Source organism: Mucor velutinosus (genome assembly GCF_035048745.1).
Source record: "Mucor velutinosus strain NIH1002 chromosome Unknown tig00000093, whole genome shotgun sequence".
Classification (NCBI taxonomy): Eukaryota; Fungi; Mucoromycota; class Mucoromycetes; order Mucorales; family Mucoraceae; genus Mucor; species Mucor velutinosus.
The window spans coordinates 2,362,214-2,382,436 of NW_027041907.1; the positions used below are offsets into that span (position 1 = coordinate 2,362,214).

Consider the following 20,223-nt stretch of genomic DNA (forward strand, 5'->3'; position numbering starts at 1 on the left):
AGTAATACAAATATATGGCAGTGCATCATGCTTGTTGTTGTTCGTACATGACATACAAAGTAACAACATTGCAAGTACTACTCGTTGAGCTGATCATATCACAGCTGATGAAAGAGAAAAAAAAACGCAGCAAAGCAAACATCATGATGATGAATGCATTATTACGAGAAAGGAAGCAATAATAAAAACGTTCATTATTGCAACCAGAAGAAACAATTACTTACCACTTATTACCACAGCCAAAGATGAACCAGAAAACAGCCATACACCAGAGACAAGAGATCAAAGGACAAGAAAATACCAGGAAAGGATTACAGAAGCAACAATAGACCATCGAAACAGCCACCAGCAAGTGCGTAGCAAGGGTTCAGCAAGAGACTAGAAATGAAGCCTGAATTATTGGAGCTATTCCAAGTACAACGACAGTATAAAACGCGTTAACATTGTATTCTACGTCTATTGCGCAGTTGTCAGCTATACGTACTTTAGTTCCATCGACAAAAGTAGCGTTGTTTTATGAATGATAGGTTTACAAAATGCAATAAAAAACGAGGGGAGAATGCTAATGATAAAAAAGGGAGGGAGGGAGGAATGTTAATAGAAAGCTGCGGCTAAAAGCCGTCACTGGTATCAGTACAGATAAAGTAGACAATAGGAATTTGGTCGCTTGCTACAGGGTAGCAAAGCAAGATAGGAGTTTGCGGTTTTCATTACAAGTTTAGCCAACACCTTACCTATCGATCTATCACTTGCAATTAAGAGGTTGTATTTGGAAAGGTAGCAAATTTTGCGTTCCAATTGAGCCGCATACTAAAGAAAAGCGGTATTTTAAACCATCAATAGCCCAGCTTCCATAATGCTCAAAACGAGGATTCATAGATCTCTGAAATCGCTTGATGTCGAAATCAAGCAATTCTGATAATAAAACTGCGTTCCAGCTAAACCAAACTTAGGATAAAGTTTAAAGAAGAATCGAATGATACCAGTTTTGAGAGCTTTGACCAAATCTATTAGGCTGGTTTTTGATAGAATAGATTTTGCGTTTTTTCGGTAGTTTCTGAGAGATTATCAAGCTTTGGCCATCAAAACTCTACCTGTAATACCTATCATATTGTAGAGCCAAAAGATTCCTATCGAATGAGCTATTCCTTGAAGCTCTAACATAATTATATTATGAGGAATCAGCAGTTTTGTATTTTCAAAAAATTGCTATTCAGATTTTTGCCTTGCTATTACAGGCAAATTTTGGACAAAAATTAGTGAATTTGCACGAAAACCTTTTTTGGTCGTATCTCAACAAATACTCATTGGATTTAGAGAGAACTAAAACCGTTGGATAGCTTTACTTTGGATCTATTATGATGTAGAAATTTTAAGGTCCAAATGCACGTTCCTTTTATGATTTTATTCAAGATCCTGTATTTTACGACCTTTTAGGCAGAAACATTGTCAAACAATCGCGAATAAAACTATATTGGCCACGAAAATTGGTACAGAATTAAAATACGCATCAAGTGGCACCCACACTTGGAAGGAATACTATAGTATATAACATGGAAAGCTATAAAAGAAATCTTTGGAGCGGCCTAACTGAGATCAGAGAGACATAAGGCATAGAGCATCGTACAAAGTTCGAAAAAACCAACGGCATAGCCAGTATTGAAAAGGAAATCTTCTGAAGGAGAAGCTTGGCCCTCCCACCAACAGTATAATGCATCTAATTCAACATTTGGTAAGATTGACCTATAAGAGGGTTCTACCGTAGCAAAGCAAAGATGCTACTAAGCACCTATTCCAACGTTTAACAACATTGCGTTAAATAAGGTTTTTATGGTACCAAAGCGAAGGCTCAACACCATGGCAATCAAGCATCTAATCCAACACTTGATAGTATTGACCTTAATGAGTGTTTTTATGTAGCGAAGAAAAGATGCCAAACTATAGTATTCAAGCTGCCAGCTCAGCGGTTTCTCATTTTCATTATTAATAAGCTTACCAACAACATAATGCATCAAAATTTGCATGAATTAGCTTTACCAAAATCAATACGCCTCCTAGTCGAATTAGAGATTATTGCACAGGCGGAAGAACTGGCCATCCATAAAATTTCACCTACCAAAGATGTAATAAATATCGTGTAAATAAAAGCTTTAGAGCAAAACATAACCATATTTGACAGCTTTCAAGTCTTTATATTATCTTGACATGTAGGCCTTTCTGAGCCGCCGGAATGATGCCAAACAATTGTAATCGAGCAGTAGTAACATCCTGACACGTTTGCTCAACTTTTTGGGCCAAAAATTGACTAAAAACCAAGAGGGGTACCTCATGGTTTTCATCGAAAATCACCTTTCTTTCCCCTTTTCTACGAAATTTTTGGTCAAACGGGGTGATTCCCTAGTTTTGTGCGGTAGTAGCGCACATTATGGTCTCTCCCAACTCGATAGTTGACAGAGTACATAGTCGCTATGTTTTTCCCTTACCAAGGTTTTTTTCAACATAGAATAACGTCAGGAGTAGCCAGGGTATGTGATTTATCACATCTACCGAGTCTCTTCTGCTCTCAACTGTGGATAATGAGTTTCACTAACGTGGGCGTTTGCTTTGTTGTTGGTGTGGTTCTGATTGCTCTCTCTCTTGCTTGCAGCTTCGGTCGAGTATCTTTGTTCTCTCGCGATAACCATCTGATCAAGTGCTGACAGTACTATCCTTAGTCAAAAACCTCCTGGGTCCTTCTCGTGGGAACAGACTCTTTACCCCAGTAACAATTCAAATTAGTAGTCATGCCCTTCTTGCCCCTCTTGTGTACACACTTATAGACTGATCGTTTTAGGTAGAATAGTCTTTTGGTAGCATGTTAATAACATAATAAATACGAGTGGTAGCCTGCCTTCCTCCATACAAAAAAAAAATTTGTTTTCATCGAAAATCAAACGATCGCATTTTTCGCCTTGAAAATGAAGACTTTTACTATGGTATATATTAAATCAAAATGATTCTCTCGATCCAAAGCAACCTCTGAAACCATTTTTATCAGGTCTTCATATGCAAAATTTCGAAATTTTGCCCAAAAACCTCGTTTCATATTTTCTGGAATTGCTCAGTTAGTTCAGTCAAAACATCTACCTTACTTGGCACCATTGGAAGCGCCTTGAAAAGTACTTCAATAATGTATCAGGAAGCACAGGGTGATCATCACCATCTATATAGTTGAATATCACAAAATAGATTAAAGAAGTCGACAAAGATGAAATTTGGCCAATTTTGAGTAGAAAAGATAAACTGAGTTACAATTAATTTTAGCGGGTGGCGCTGCTGATGACTGGCCCAAATGCCTTTCTGATAATGACAATGATGTTAACAATGATGGTTGCGATGCCGATCAAATGGGGATCATGGAGTTGAAATTACAATTGCTTAGCCCGAATGATTTCTTTTTTTTGGGAGTTTTTCCTTATAAAGGCGGCCTCGGCGAGAGCCCACAGGGCGACGCCGTCATCGAGCGTAGCGAGATTGACCGGCTAGTAGTCTCTGATATACTTGATAATGTGGCGATCTTGTTGCTTCTGTGGTTACTCTTCATGAGCATGAATCCATGCAAGCCATGATGTAAAGCTCACCAGAAGCAATGCGAGCTTATTTTTCAGCAACGTTAGAGTTCAAGACATAAACGCACACTCAATGGCTTTTCATCGCTACCCCGCGCTATCAGTATAAGGATTGACATACTTATAGATGAAATACCAGTTTATTGATGTTTGTTTATCATTCCTAAGGTGTAACACACCCAGTCCTTCGTTAATATACGTAACACATACAGTTATTTCAAAACTGTCTTGCCAATGATAACGGACAACTTTGTCTTATGTGCCGCCTTGGTCCTTGTTGCTCCAATGCTTATTTCTTTTGTGGTGCTTGTGATATTTGTGGTGATGGTGTTCTTCATTATCCTCCTCCCGTTCTTCCTCGTCTTGACAACCATATGCCATAACACTAGGAAGGCCAAGTGTTTCAATAGCCATATATGAAATGGACTCTATTTGGATATCATCAGTAGAGCTTGATGTGAATGTGATAGGCTCCAATATGGTTACAAAATCAAGAGCGACGCCTACTTGAAGCTCTTCTGTCATGACTGTCGTGGTGTATACGTTTTCACTGTAATGAGTGATTGCATGTCTATGCATGGGTGTTTCATGGATAATCTTCATTTCTCGTTTAGTCTCTATTTCGATTTCTTGCTCTTCTTTGCCACAGTCAATAGGCTTGTCTTCCTCCTCCTCTTTCTCACCTTCTTCCTCATTCTCATCAGCATAAAACTCGACTGGTTCGTATACATTTGTTTGACGACTGTTGGAGGGTAAGCTCATTGTCACTGTTTTGGTAACCACTACAGGCGCAGGTGTTAAGACAACAGCAGCTCTGTTTTCGGCCATTGTCGCAGCAGTAGCAGCACGATCCGTTTTGATCGTTGAGACAAAGGTTTCCCTGGCTGTTGCTGTCACTACTGCTGTCACTACTCTGGGTGCTTTAACCATGGGCCAACAAAGAGATCGAGATGTACATTGTTCATGACTGACTGAATCAAAATCCTTTATGTCTGCACCATGTCCTTCATAGCTCTGTAAGGTAATGAGTTGTCCTCCAAAATAGCCAGTGGATGTATCAATGATGCGAGCTTAGAATACGATTGATTGAGTAGTGTTCCTCTCGCAGTATGGCATATAATAGCCTACCTTGAGGAGCAAGAATAGTACCTGCAATTGTAACACCAGGAGATCGAATCAGTGTAAAGAATGCATTGGGATCAGATACTGGCATGCCAGCTTGGTCGACAGCGTAAAAGTTGAAAATAGCTTGACAAGGAGAAATACCCTTGTTGACATCAAGCGTGGAAATGGTAAAGGTACCACCCACATAGACAGGGACCTGATACGTCAGTGTGAGTGCCAGGTAAATACGAATTAGACAACAACTCACATTAAACACAATCATCTCATCTGGTAAAACGCCATTCTTATACTGTCCCATCCATGTGTTGCTGCCTCGAAGCACACTGGGCTGTGTCTCCACTTTGCTAGTGGCTGCACACCCTCTATCAGAACAAGCAGGCAGCTTTAAGATACGATATCCAACAAAGGAACGAGCTCTGCTAGGCGATACCAGGCCATTGGCAACAGAGGTAATAGCAGTATCCGGTGCCAGGGTAGACAACTTGGCCGATGTCTTTTTGATGGTGGTGGGTGCAAATGAGAACAGCGATTGCACCAAGTCTTCATTGGGATGCTGCACACGAGGCAACGCAGCAAAAACACAATTTTTTGTACCTCTTGTATCAATACTACCGCTTTCTGTCCATACATCGCTATTGACATCGCCTTGGATGTCTGCATGCTTGGACATGAGTCCCAGCCGCAGCATAGTATTGCTGGATCCACAGTCCATCTTTGCTTTTGAGTTGTAATTGTAGCCATTGGAAGTAATGTTGAATGCTGCAATGGGGCCATACATGGAGGCTTCTGTTGCTTCATTGCTATTCTTGGTGATGAAATCACCAAAGATGCCGTTGAAATGATGCATCATATTGACCTGTATCCTCGTCAAGTCGGTTACACATTGCGGTGATCTGAGCTGAGGCGTATCTGCTGCATTGCTCAAACCACTGTGCATCAACACACAACAGATGATGGCTGTAATGGACCCATGTTTCATTTTCTAGGCTGTATAAAGACAGAGAGAAAAGAGACATGTCATGGTACAATCAAGATTTATTATATTAAAAATGCCAACATTCTTTCCCTCCAGAATAACATTGGTAAATCGACCAAACCTCCCATATTAGGAGCGCTGCTTTTTAGGTGGCTCTGTGAGTTCTAGGAACAAGACGTCCGCGTCATTCATGGGCATGATATGGTTGTGATGACCACTGCCACCACTGCCGCTGCCTCCAATCTTTGTGATGGCTGCTGTAATTTGGCCATTGTGTGTAATCTTTCTCGCGGCTGATTCTGCCGACTTTCTATGTCTCAACTGTCTGGAAACCTCCTCTGGATCCTTGGCCGTCTTGAGCGTCTTTTCATAGAACAAGTCTGGATGTGTGCACGTACCCAAAGCACGACGCATCTTGGTGCTAATCAGCGACAGGCCAATCTGATACGAAGCGTTCATCCACCCAAATCCCTCTCTTGGCACGTATTTGAAATCGATGCCCACGTTACCGTACTCCACCTCGACTTTATGTGTCATGCCCACAATATCGTATTTCTCGGGTACAACACCATTGAAATCCACAAACGATTTGGTGATACTAGATTGGAACAGCAAAATGAACAACAAACAAACAAACACACACACACACACACACACACACACACACACACACACACACACACACACACACACACACACACACACACACACACACACACAGACAAACACGTACGTATACAGCCAACGGTAAGATACTCTTTCCGCGATATCCTGCTTCCCATAGTTTTCAAACGCTTTCCAAGCCATGATTTGATGAGGGCCCCATCCAAAGGGGAAATCCCATTGTCGATTGGGCCGATCCAGTGATGTAATGCCTCTTGATTCTTCTGTGCCAGACACCAAACCTCCCAGTGCTTCGAATTTGTGTAATGAATGCCGGACCATCTTGTCTGCCTGTTCAGGACTAGCACATTTGGCCCACATGGCCCAGAATGCTGTAACAGATTCATAGTTGATTTGCTTTTCCAGCGCGGTATCATAGTCATAGTAAAGGCTCTTTTCTTCGTTCCAGAGATAGGTGTTGATTCTCTCCTTTCTTACAGTGGCCCGTCGTCGCCATTCTCGAGCGTGGTGTTTGGCCAGTGTGTTGCTGCTGTCATCTGTGAATGAGAGCTCACCATCAAACAAGAGATCAATGGTATCTGCAATATCTGTTTCATACTTGTACAGCAGCGAATTTAGATCAATGGTAGCTAGGTTGGCACACACCTTTTCGTATCGGTAGGTCGTGTCATGGCCGGATTCTCGAACAGCCCGATCATGCAAAAAGTACTCGTCCAGTCGAGGCTCCTTGATAGTGCCGTTGTTGTATTGCTCCATGTATTCCTGTATGGTCAAACTTGCTTCTACAGCATACGGTTGAATCACATGATCGAAATGAGAAGCTTCAGTCTCTGGAGGTATACCTAGACCCTCAGGCCTGAATCTGGACAAGCCCGTCTTGCTATCATAGCGAGGTTCAGACATCCACACTTGATTGTATTCCTTGATGGCTGTTTGAAACACGTTGGCCAACCAGGCCAGATTCTCCAGCTTCTTGCCTGTTGTGGATTGATCCAGCTTGTGGTAGACACGCAACGCCATGTCCGTCAAAAAGGGAGGCTGAGAGCGAGACAGATAGTAGGATCGGTTTGCATTCAGTATCTTGCCGTAATGCTGAATCTGATAAACAAAGTTATCTACCATGTTTTGAGCTAGTTCTGTGCGACCATCCACCAATAGCCCCAATGCAATAAAGTAAGAATCCCAACCATACATTTCGTTGAATCGACCGCCTGGCACAACAAACGGCACGCCTCGCCATACTTGCTGCTTGGTGCCATGGTCATACTCCTTTTTCATGGCCAGTGTCAAAATGCCAGGTCTATCATTGATGCTTTTGACGTACTCGGGTGTGATGTCCTTGGGTAACCTTTCCACTTGTAACCTTAAATGGGGTCGTGCGGCTGCCACTCGTTTGTAGTACTCGAATATCTCATCTAGATCAAAGGGTATATAGATCCGAGGATTATGGTCGGCAGAGCGGTTCTTTGTATCTGCACAAATGAACTCCAAGCCCTCTGCATCAATGCGACGTGTCAACCCATCCCAAAAGTTGTACTTGATCATCCGCGATAGCCTATCCACTGGGTTCTCATTAAGACGGGCTTCATCCAACACAATGTGTTTACGGCCATAGTCATCCGCCAGGGCAAGTTCTTGCAGCAAGTTGGATAGCATGTAAGTGCCACGTATTTCAATGCGGCGATAGCCTCCTGAATCTGCTGTGCCCACTGAAAATGATTTGGGTCCAAGATCGTTTACTGTGATTTGGAAATCGCCATCTGTATCTTCCTGTTCCACCAAAATGCGCTGAGTCTCCTTTACGTCAATCAAGAATTTTTGTGCTTTATTCTTGTCATCTGCTTGATTTGTTAGTATTCGGGATTTCCTTTTTATGTAGTCCGTGATGAAACATTTACCATAGGAAGCCCGTCTTTTGCGTGGTGGTAAATCTTGTGATTTGTCCTAATAGTACATGTCTAATGAATGGACACATTCAATAGGGTGCTCATGCCATATCAGCTCTTACCTTGAGCGTCTTTAATCGGCTGATGACTCCACCAGCATTGTTGCCTGTGGTATAGTAAGTTTTGGCTGGTGCATGAACATCTACAGTCGGGTCATCTAGCACATGAATGGTAGATTGCATGGTTATATGTAAAGTTTAGATCAAGAAGAGAGAGAGAGAGAGAGAGAGAGAGAGAGAGAGAGAGAGAGAGAGAGAGAGAGAGAGAGAAAAGAAAGAGAACGATATAGTAAAAAAAAAAAGCTTTATTTATATTTGATACCATAGCTATATAAATAAAAAAAAATAGTACATTAAATCAAATGATGATGAATCGTTTATTGGCTGTATATTAGATGGTGCTGTGCTGGATGCGCCAAGTAGGACGAGACGTTGCGAATAAGAGTGCTTGGGGAAAGCCATCTGCATTCTCCATGGTAATATGGATGCTTTAGCGAGTTGGATGATGTGTACGATTAGGGCATGAGATGCTAATCAATAGTGAAGGCAATTCTTTTGTTCTTGGGTAATAATCCAATCTGCATCAGTCCTGAAGAGTAGCTTTGCAAATGGCATTCGGTGCGTATTGACCTATAAACAACTTGCAACTTTGTATGATAGAGCAAGCGGTTGAGGCATTTATACATGACCCATCAATGCATGAACAAACATATAAATTAATTTGGAACCGTTCAGTAGGGTCTTTCAATGTAAACCCGAGCCAGTTATCCAATGTAATGGTAAAGCTGTTCAGATGTGTCAGTAACGTTCTCAATCAGGGGTTGCAGTATTTTATGGAGAAGCACCATATCTTGCAGGCAATCAGATGTCCAAACAGCCATGTGCATTCAAATAACTACTGATAAAATGTGCAATACACCTTTGATATCTACAGACATGCTTTTCCACCAAACAGCTGACAGCAGCCTGCAAACCATCAAGAGGTAGGAACGTTTTTGTGCACTGTGCCGACTCTGCACTAGCATTTAAACGGTACTGACAGTACGCTACAAGCCTCAATAGCTTAGCATTCACCTTTGAATACTTGCTACAAAGCAGCATTTCGGTAGTTGAGCCTGCCAGCTATCAATAAAGATTAATTATACAAGAAAAAAAATATGTATATTGTAAAGCTGTGCTCTAAATCAGTTCATGCTCGTGGTACCACGCTTTTCATCTCATGGAGATCTTGATTAGTCCCTGTGCGCAGGCGTCCATTCTATTCTTAAAATTTATATATGAACGCATAAGCATCTGTTGCATTTCAAGCTCGCTATCTTTTTACATTTATAGATAAGAACAGTTGAGTGAATGCTCCAGCGATGATATTTGTTTTGCACAAACGATGGGCATTATATGTCACTAAATTTGGTAGCAAATAAACCTACGAAATGAAAACATACTCTAGATCTGACCATTTTCGTTAAAGTAAAATCAGAGAAATGGTCAATCATACGTCTCGAGATAGGCAATCACAATCCATCTAATCCAATCTCATAAAGTAACTTGACGTAGCAATTCCACCATCTTCCTAATTGTGAATTTCGAGTCATTCATTGCTCATATCTCGTCAACCAAGCATGATATTGGCTTAAAAACAAGTGCTATCGTGTTCTACGACATGGCTTTAAGTTATGAATCACTCATTAGCAATTTTTTGGGGAACGAGTGGATCATCGATTTTTGGCCATTGTTGCCTTGTAGTAGCAAGGGAAAAATTGGATGATTTCAAATAAGGGGGGTTTTCACCTCAAAAAAGAGATTTTCTACTATAATGTTACTAAGCTCAAAACAACCGTAGAAACACAAAGAATCATGTAAAAGCATCTTTGAGCCAATTTATGATGGGTTTTTTAGACTTTTCCTCCAAAAACGTGTTTTCCATTTTTAAGAAATTGCTCCTCACAGAGTAGATGAATTGCTTCAAAAGTTGTACCATTGGATTCCTCCCTCTTTTGCGCATCTATAAGTTTAGAGAAACACCTCTGGATTATGTAATAAACTTTTGTGTAATCTCTTCTGAAAGGTTTTGAGATGTCAAAATTCAGGGTTCATAAGATCAGTTGAGAATCGATATTTTAGATTCCGATTATGGCACTTTCGATCTATAGCATCCGCCTTTCTGATTGAGTACCAGTAGATAAATGCTTGATTGTTATTTAAATAGAGCATCCATGTTATATATAAAGGTTTGCATTATTTACAGTTTAACAGTGCTATCTCGACGTATTGGTCATTCGTCTCATTATCTTTAAACATCCTCCTTTCTATTAAACCGCCTCTTTTCCAAAGCTACTTTAGTTGAGTTTTGACTGCTATCACCAACCGACGACGATGAGGAGGAAGAAGACATGGCATCTGCTCTTCTTCTATCTGCTTGCAACGCGCGATCTAGGGATCTGAATATTTCATCATCAATATAGTATGCTTGAAACAAGCGTTCCAAAGTGTAAATTCTCTCCTCAATAAGTGTCATTCGAAGCTCACTTCCTCGTTTGCCTTTCATCTCTGAAAAGTTGATGATGGGTGATGGCGACAGCAAGCAGTTGGCATTGCTCTTTGCTTCTGCTGTCGGTATAGTCAAAGGGTGAAGCCCATGCTTTGAGGTAGATGGCATGGCGTTTGCTGGATGAAAGTAGTTGGACTGGTGATGCTGGCTCGAAAGCGTTGACGATGCGATAGAATAATCACTCACGTGCTGTTGCAAAGGCTGCACGGAGGATGATGGATGCTCAAGAGAGAGATATCGATGATTGGTGAATGCTTTCATGGTAGAGGGAAAAAAGTTGGCGTGAAGGCCATTCATGAGCGATGATCTAAACTGTCCAAAAGACCAGCGATGCATGTATCCCCATGGCGACCTGGGTCGATAGCCAAATAAGCACGTTTGTAAGCTAAACAGTAGCCCAAATAAACCACCAAAGATGCCAATCGCATTGATGAATGCGAATGCCTTCTGTTCGCGTAATACTTTGGTTTGATAATTGGCTGGAAACACGTGCAGTGATCCAAATGGCTGAACAGAGCTGGATAGTGGGTTGTATTCCAAAGGAAACGATTCTGATGCTGTCATTGTGTCAATTTCGTAGCGCGTACTGATTGATGGGGCAATGCCAATGTAATTCCATATGCTTGATTCCAAAGAAATTCGCTTGATCAATTCAAAACTGATGGTGCTCATTAACCGTGTACTGAGTCGATAGGCGTTTTTGTCGGCTTGTCCTGCCAGATCTGATTCAGAGCGATACATGCTTTCTTCCTCGTTGCTATTCCATTCAAATGCCAGAGACGTTAGGTTTGATATTGCTTGGTTCAGAGTGGATCTATATAACTCCAGGCTGGGGTCATGTAGCTTGTTGTACAGCTCTACGTTGACTTGCTGCTCCTTGCTGGAAACCAACGTACTGTTCTTGCCATTGGCACTGTAGTAATCAAATTTGAGAAAGGAGCCACTACTATCCAGAGAGCGCTTTGACGTTTGGCCCAGTTTGAATGTGGTGGGAGCTCTAAACAGAGAACAAACACTGTTTGTTCCCTCTGCGTTGGTTTTCTTTGGTAGTTGATAAAAGAAATTGGAGCATTGCGCTCCAAAATCAGTCGTACATTGGATAATAGGGTCGTTTGTCTCCTCCCAGTGCTCAAAGCAAAACTTGACATCTATGATTTGTGTCAATGAGGTTGATTGTTGTGCGCGCTCCATTTGGGGGTGCTTACCTGGAACATCGATCAACATTTGATCGTTTGATTCATACGACAGCTGATCAATAATTGGACTATTCAGGACTTGAGTGGACAAGGTGAATATCAGGTATACAAAAAGCATCAGGAACAGCGTTTTCAGTAGCAATCGAGATGACTCTGCCCATCCAGGTTCTCCCACTCTTGGTTTCCAAATCTCTTTTTTGACAGCTTTGTAGGCGGTATACACCTTCATATGGAAGCGCTTCAATCCAAAGGTCCAGATGGCAATCATATATGAGACAACTATTGTCGATAGTAGACAGCCGAGACTAATCCACAACACAGCATTGGAAATAACACCGTTTTTGTTGAAGATGGAATTGACAATGGTTCTTTCTCCTAACCCTCTGACTGCAGTGGGTGGTTCCCAAATTTGTTTTGACATGTCAAATACGTGGAAATTATCATAGATTGTTTGATAATTGATTCCTGATTGCATTTGAGTGAATACAAGGCGTTAAATTCTATTTGATTAGCCTACCAAATCCAAATACTATTTTGGTGTCATTAATGATTGATATAGATGCATGTGATTGCGGTAATGGTTGAAATATAGAGAATGTTGGCACCCTCCATGTCCATGCATTGGTATCCAGGATGGCTGTCATGTCAGCTAGTTGGTCTCTTTGACTGCCAATGTACGTGTGATAGGGCGCCTGAACATTATCTTGACCACCGCATATAAATATGTCATTGTTAGGCCCTAAATCCAGTGTTAGAATGATTTTGCAGCCATTACAGACGTGTAATTGCGTACCTGCCGCTATCGCACTATGGAATAGCCTGGGTCTGGGTGCAATTCCCTTGATCTCTGGTGGTCTCTCCCAGGTTGATAATGTTGTATCAAAAACGACGACATCTGTCATGTCAAATAACTGCAATTGTGGCATTTTTGTGCAATAATAGCCACCTATGAACACCATTCTTCCGTCACTAGAGAAGCAACAGTGTCAATACTGGATTAATTACGACAAATTAAAGTAACTTGTTACCTTAACATGCTTACAGTATGTCCACAACGCGGCTTGATGGTGCTCGGAATATCAAGCTTTTTCCATTGAAAGTCGAGTAAAGAATATGTCCAGAAATCCTGTTGCGAATGCGTGCTGTTCACACCACCGAACAGATACACTGTATCCTTACTTGACGACGATGTTATAGAGTGTTCTTTTCTATACACTGGAGCAACTGTCGATGACGATGCTATCTCTGTCCAATGACCCCTCTTTATCAAGTCAAATTTGAATACAGAGAACGGAATCGCATTGGATGCTTCATCAGTTGCATTGCCGCGTAGGCTGCTGCTGGTTCGAATCCATGGCTCCATACTCAATTGCTCTTGGACTGACAGTGCGAATACAATCACTTCATCTGATCTGTTAGAAGCTACACCTTGCGCATATGGTAGATATGGCTGTAGGTCACTGGTGCTATGATTCGTTGTATTAGATGACACGTTACTGACAGCCAAGGAAGTCAGGGGTGTATTGGAGACTACCTCGTTTGAGGCAATAGACCACACATTGCTAGTGATATTTTTGTTGAAAGAAGCTGCTGTGGGTTTGCTAAAGCCGTATACATAGATAGTATTGTTGATGGCGACAGAACGTGCGCCTTCCACGATGGAGACACCTTTACTGATGGCTGTGTTGGGGTTTTCGTTGTTGGATATCCATTTAGGCGATTGCTGAGAGTCCATTAGCTCTAGGTGTTTAATTGATGTAAAGATAAAAAGAGGGCGAATTGAGGAGACAAAAACTAGTTGATGAAAAAGGCGTAAAACTCTATGCAAGTGCTCAAGATCGACATGTAAAAAAGGAGGTCAAGGCTCCTGTGTGTTTATCTTTTTCTTACAATAAATCCAAATATTAATCGATCCGGTTTATTTGACATTTCATAAATAAAGCATCTTTATACATATGATGCAAGTGTATGTATACATTCTGAAATAAGCTTTATTTGTATTGATTTTATACGCGAAGATATACTTTTCCAACATGAGCAATACTCTCAGCCATACCCACGCTTTGTCCACTGAACTGATAAACCAAATAAAACGACCTAAAGAAGGGGCCACCCAAAAACACATTGATATCGTCTGTTCCGCCAGAGATAGCAGAATAACAGCTATCACTGCTGACGCCACTATTGGGTCTATCCTCTTCCAGTTTGTAAATGTACTGCTGTGGAGGTATTTCAGCATCAATACCTGCCCCGAATTGGAATACCAGCGATGGTGCAGTAGTGTATGCAGAGCATGAAATGGTGTATAAGTTCAGGGCCTCATTATAAACGGCACCAATGGCTCTGTTCATGGCATCTGCTGTAGCTTTGGGCACTGTCAATACAGGACTACTGGAATAGACCTTGCCATAAGCCCCCTTTTGGAACGGAAATTGCTGATCTGGCTTGCTTGTAGATGCATTTACGTAATGAAATCTGAATCCTTTAATAGGGATCTTCCAAAATGGAGATGAAAGACCAGAAACAGGGGCCAATGGTAGCTGATAAATAGGGCCAGTGTACATTGAGTCATCAATACCTAGGGCATGCATTGTATCAGGCCGACTGCTGCAATTCTCTATCCATCAAAATGTGCTTACCTAATACCCAAAAGAAAGAATCCAGAATGGCATCTAGAAATGGGCCCCTCTTGCGAAAATTACTGGATCCCGTGTTGGCAGCACCTGTAGAGTATCGGTCATCTCCAGCTGTATATACGCAATGAGATGCTGTGTTAAAATTGTGCACAACATGCATTTACCTGCTCTTCTTGATCTCAAGAAACCAGGAGCTAATGTTGATGGGACTTCCGCTGCATCCAAGTTGAACCTTGTCTTTGTCCAATCGATACTTCCAAAATCACCCATACCCAAACGCGCATCTGTATAGATCAGAACATGTTAGATGTCTGTGATATAATAGCATGAAATAGTATACATTACTAGCAGGAGGCAGATATCCCTTGGGATAATCTACTTGATAGGCTTCAGCCATTAAATGAGGAGGAAAGGGTATATTGGCAAATTGCATGACATCCTAAAGTTGCACAAGCCATCAGTAATGTTGATTTAGACAAATTTAGCCGAAACTTACCAGCTCTGGTTTGAGTTGGACATGTGTGCCATCCAGATAGGAAAGATCGGCTCGAAGAGGAAATTTGTAGTTTGTAGAAGATTGGTAGGCATGGAACTTTTCACTATCTGGTTCTACTGAACAAGCACTGGATGTACATTGATCAGACATGACCCAGGTAACTGGAGACGCTGTATCAAAGATGCCAACAAACTCCTGACTTGGCGTACCTGTAAGAGAAGAGAGAGAAAGAGGTTACAACAATAGAGCATGAGATAAATCCCTTTAAAATTCTCACCAATCGAGAACGGCAATGTAGGCTGTATATTGGGTCCAATTTTAGATTTAACTTGTCTCAATTTACATTTACATAACCTACCACGCCTCTAATGTATTTTAGCGGAATTCGAGGTGGATGTAAATCGTATTTTGGGAAGTTGAAGATTTGGTCTTGGATAGTGGGGAATGATGGAAAAGTAACAGCTGCTTGAATGGATGGTGCCATGGCTAGCGCAGTGATCCATGCTTTATAGTTGGTCTTGTTGATCATAGAGAAAGGTGTACGGTACAGCAACAAGCTAAATGATGTATCCAAATGTGGTTTATAGGAACAACGAAGAAAGAAACGTTCGATACCATCAATTGACCATTCAAATATGAATTTGATTCCAAGAGGACAATTGTAGCTCTAAGCCTGTAGGGAACAAAAAAAAAGCCTAAATCTTGTCAGGAGAACAGCATTTAAAGCAAATGTACCTGTGCAAGACGTAATTTAAGCATTTTCTTGATAGGAGGCACACTGTATACAATAAGATGAATTTGCCATCGTTTATGTAGATCAATATTCTTCTCCCTATCGTCTCCACCCGGCCCTTTTCTCTCCCCTATTGCGACCCTATACTGTATATGCTAAGCGAATGCTTGTACTCTTTTTCTTGATGCGTACACTAGGCACTAATGCAAACCATGCAGCGTTTTTTTTTTTTTTTTTTTTTTTTTTTTTTTTTTTTTTTTTTTTGGTTTGCAATTCTTCATTGACATAACAAGTGGCAAGTTCTTATGCAACAGGATTCAATCAAGAGAAGTCTAATCATTGAGCAAGGAGCCTTGTGCTGTTAACCTGCTGAAAGAGTGTATCCTATTTGTTACGGCGATACTAAATGTTAACCATAGGATGAATGCAAATGCCCAACTAAAACTGAGATCAATCCAGGAAGAGCATCATTACTGCTATTAAACATGCTCGCACATGTTTCTAAGCTCATGAACTTTTACAAAAATTCACGCTAAACCTCACTGCAGGATTGTTTGCAAGATGTTGATACAAGAGAAAGCAATCATCGAAAATGCAATGTTGAGTAGTGAATGTCTTGGATTACATGATGATGCTAGTATCAGCGTAATTGAATAGCCTTTCAATGCCGTCATTTCTAATGTTAAATTCCAACCATAAACATGATTTTGAACCACAAACTTCTCAAGCAAACATGTAACAGAGTGTAGCTAATGATGAGGCATGTCATGATGGATCAAATCATGCAACTGGATCCATCAGAGCCTTCATTCATTGTGACCACTCGTGACCGGTAGTCTATCCAAGAGCATTAAAATTTTGCTTTACCAAACTGAATTCATGTCAATTCTTTCACCAACAAGAACAAGAAGACCATGTTCCAAGACGACGCAGATCTCTTCAATGTCTTTAGTGGTGAAGCTGCTGCTCAAGACACATTTGACGATGCTATGGATGGCGTAGAAGATGTGGAGGAGGAGGAGGTCGATCACACTGACGACGAAGAGTTAATTACACCAGTCAAACGTGCACCATCCGCAGACTTGGAGAACGAGATTAAAAAGCAAAAGATTGATGTTCACTCCAAGGAAATCGAGCAATTCAAAGAGGATGTAGCCAAGCAAGTGACACCTGTTGTGGCTGATAGCTTCGAGGAAGAAACTTCGAGAGCCGTGGCCAACATTGCCGGTCTCCAAGGCACGCCTGCCACTGAAGAAGGCGAGAAACTTGTCTTGAGTCATGCTGTCAGACATCAAGTGGCCGTGCCACCAAACTATCCCTATGTCCCCATCTCTCAACACAAGTCACCCGCTGATCCTGCTCGTGTGTATCCCTTCACGCTGGATCCTTTCCAAAGAGTCGCTGTATCCAGTATTGAACGTAACGAATCCGTCTTGGTGGCTGCCCATACTTCTGCTGGTAAGACTGTGGTTGCTGAATATGCTATTGCGCAGTGTTTGAAGAACAAGCAACGTGTGATCTACACCTCTCCCATCAAGGTAAATAGGGCAATGCAGACATGATTCAACATATACTTACCAGCGGTTCCTACAGGCCTTGTCCAACCAAAAGTACCGTGAATTTACAGAGGAATTCGGCGATGTAGGTTTGATGACAGGTGATGTTACCATCAACCCTCAAGCATCCTGTTTGGTCATGACAACCGAGATTCTGAGATCCATGTTGTATCGTGGTTCCGAGATCATTCGAGAAGTCGCTTGGGTAGTGTATGATGAAATCCATTATATGAGAGATTCCGAGCGTGGTGTTGTTTGGGAAGAATCCATTATCCTGCTGCCAGATGCTGTACGTTTTGTCTTTTTATCTGCTACTATTCCCAACGCCATGGAATTTGCGGAATGGATTTGCAAAATCCATGAACAGCCCTGTCATATTGTGTACACTGATTTCCGTCCTACACCATTGCAACACTACCTTTTCCCCGCTGGTGGAGATGGCATTCATTTAGTCGTGGATGAAAAAAGTCGATTCAGAGAGGACAATTTCCAACGATCCATTGCTGCATTGAACGATGCTAAAGGTGATGACCCAAGTGGCACACATGCAAGAGGAAAGAAGAAGGGACATACCAACAAGGGTGGAAAGAACGATGGACCTTCCGATATCTATAGAATCATCAAGATGGTCATGATGAAGAACTACCATCCAGTCATTGTGTTTAGTTTTTCCAAGAGAGAGTGCGAGTCTAATGCACTGCAAATGTCCAAGTTGGATTTCAATGATGGTAAGTGTGTGCGTGTGTGTGTGTGTGTGTGTGTTTGGTTGCATGGTCTGTCTAACGTATTTACCTTGCGCGAACAGAGAGCGAACGTGATATGGTCTCTCAGGTGTTCACCAATGCTATTTCTTCCTTGAACGAAGATGATCGTCAACTGGCTCAAATTCAGCAGCTGCTACCCCTCCTCCGTCGTGGTATCGGTGTCCATCACGGTGGCCTTTTGCCCATCATGAAGGAAACCATTGAGGTGCTTTTCCAAGAAGGCTTGCTCAAGGTGTTGTTTGCTACCGAGACTTTCTCTATTGGTCTCAACATGCCTGCCAAGACAGTTGTCTTTACCAGTGTCCGCAAATTTGACGGTAAGGAGATGCGTTGGGTCTCGTCTGGCGAATACATCCAAATGTCTGGCCGTGCTGGTCGTCGTGGTCTTGATGAGCGTGGTGTTGTTATCATGATGATTGATGAAAAGATGGAGCCCGCAGTAGCAAAGGGCATGGTCAAGGGTGAATCCGATCGCATGAACTCTGCTTTCCATTTGAGTTACAACATGATCTTGAACTTGCTGCGTGTGGAAGGCGTCAGCCCTGAATACATGTTGGAAAAGTGTTTCTTTACTTTTCAAAACGACTCAAACATCCCTCAATATGAAAAGGAATTGGCGCAACTGGAACAAGAAAAGAAGGACATGGTCGTGGAGAATGAAGAGGAAATTGCCGCTTATTACGAGATTCGCAAGCAAATCGACACATACACTCAAGATGTGCGTGATGTGATGAACCATCCCACCTACGCTCTTCCCTTCTTGCAACCAGGTCGATTGGCTCACATCAAATACGACAGCAAGGATTTCGGATGGGGTGTTGTAGTCTCCTGCAACCAAGTCAAGCACAGGGGAAAGAAGGACCCTGAAGCTGCTCCTGAATACATCTTGGATGTGCTGTTGTACTGCTCCAACGACAGTTCTGCCTCCAAAGATGCTGCTGGTCATACAGTTGGTATCAAGCCTGCACCCAAGGAGCGCGAAGGTACTTTGATGGCTGTTCCCGTTAGCCTGAACGCCATTGAATGCATGAGTCATATCCGTCTCAATCTTCCCAAGAAGCTCAACAACAGAGACTCCCTCAACGCTGTATACAAGTCCATTCTCGAAATCAAGAAGCGTTTCCCTGACAACATCCCTCTACTAGACCCAGTGACCAACATGGGTATCAAAGATCCTGCTTTCAAGAAGCTGGTAGAAAAGATTGTTATCTTGGAAAAGACCTTGTTGGCACATCCCTTATCGAAATCAGACCAACTTCCTGTCATTTACGATAAATACATGGCCAAGGTGAATTTGATCAACAAAATTAAGGCACTGAAAAGAAAGGTGACAGACGCACAATCCATTGTGCAATTAGAAGAACTAAAGAACAGAAAGCGAGTGATGAGAAGGTAACTAGTGAATAGAAACAGAGTTGGGCTTTATGCTAACATCACTTGAATAGACTCGCCTTTACTACCTCTGCTGATGTCGTTGAAATGAAGGGCCGTGTTGCATGTGAAATCAGTACGGGTGATGAGTTACTGTTGACAGAAATGATCTTCCAAGGTGTCTTTAATGATTTAACAGTGGATCAAGCCGTTGCCTTATTGAGTTGCTTTGTATTTGATGAAAAGGTCGATGCGAAAGCCAAACTTCAAGAAGAACTCTCTGCACCTTTGCGTTTGATGCAAGAAACTGCAAAACGTATTGTCAAGGTGTCGAATGAATGCAAAATGAACATTGAAGAACAAGCCTATCTCGAGAAATTCAAGCCTGAGCTCATGGATGTGGTGTTTGCTTGGTGTCAAGGCGCCAAATTCTCGCAAATCTGTAAAATGACTGAAGTCTATGAAGGCTCACTGATCCGTGTGTTTAGACGTTTAGAAGAATTGTTACGACAAATGTGTGCAGCAGCCAAGAGTATTGGTAACTCTGAATTGGAAAACAAGTTTTCTGAAGGTATCAATAGAATTCACAGAGACATTATCTTTGCTGCATCTCTTTATTTGTAAATTATATCATATTTCCCCCTA

At 41.8% G+C, this 20,223-nt stretch overlaps 5 protein-coding genes across 5 annotated transcripts; 1 reads left to right on the plus strand and 4 right to left on the minus strand.

Annotated features, from left to right (window-relative positions):
- Positions 1 to 3,863: 3,863 nt before the first annotated feature.
- ATC70_002529 (uncharacterized protein) lies at positions 3,864 to 5,712 on the minus strand (the record flags this gene model as incomplete). Its single annotated transcript, XM_064821902.1, has 3 exons — positions 3,864 to 4,678; positions 4,737 to 4,929; positions 4,981 to 5,712. 3 exons carry the CDS (start codon positions 5,710 to 5,712, stop codon positions 3,864 to 3,866), a joined length of 1,740 nt encoding a protein of 579 aa, XP_064681588.1.
- Positions 5,713 to 5,838: 126 nt separating this feature from the next.
- On the minus strand, positions 5,839 to 8,461 carry ATC70_002530 (uncharacterized protein; the record flags this gene model as incomplete). Its single annotated transcript, XM_064821903.1, has 4 exons — positions 5,839 to 6,307; positions 6,443 to 8,171; positions 8,232 to 8,277; positions 8,342 to 8,461. 4 exons carry the CDS (start codon positions 8,459 to 8,461, stop codon positions 5,839 to 5,841), a joined length of 2,364 nt encoding a protein of 787 aa, XP_064681589.1.
- Positions 8,462 to 10,568: 2,107 nt separating this feature from the next.
- Positions 10,569 to 13,757, minus strand: PHO85_1 (negative regulator of the PHO system; the record flags this gene model as incomplete). The annotated part of the gene is made up of 5 exons (XM_064821904.1): positions 10,569 to 11,974; positions 12,032 to 12,487; positions 12,540 to 12,761; positions 12,816 to 12,991; positions 13,051 to 13,757. 5 exons carry the CDS (start codon positions 13,755 to 13,757, stop codon positions 10,569 to 10,571), a joined length of 2,967 nt encoding a protein of 988 aa, XP_064681590.1.
- A 271-nt stretch (positions 13,758 to 14,028) lies between these two features.
- Positions 14,029 to 15,683, minus strand: ATC70_002532 (uncharacterized protein; the record flags this gene model as incomplete). The annotated part of the gene is made up of 7 exons (XM_064821905.1): positions 14,029 to 14,600; positions 14,662 to 14,769; positions 14,823 to 14,942; positions 15,004 to 15,097; positions 15,155 to 15,363; positions 15,432 to 15,453; positions 15,513 to 15,683. 7 exons carry the CDS (start codon positions 15,681 to 15,683, stop codon positions 14,029 to 14,031), a joined length of 1,296 nt encoding a protein of 431 aa, XP_064681591.1.
- Positions 15,684 to 16,801: 1,118 nt separating this feature from the next.
- Positions 16,802 to 20,202, plus strand: ATC70_002533 (uncharacterized protein; the record flags this gene model as incomplete). Its single annotated transcript, XM_064821906.1, has 4 exons — positions 16,802 to 17,425; positions 17,481 to 18,171; positions 18,249 to 19,599; positions 19,653 to 20,202. The coding sequence occupies 4 exons, from the start codon at positions 16,802 to 16,804 to the stop codon at positions 20,200 to 20,202; spliced, it is 3,216 nt and encodes a 1,071-aa protein (XP_064681592.1).
- Positions 20,203 to 20,223: the final 21 nt, after the last annotated feature.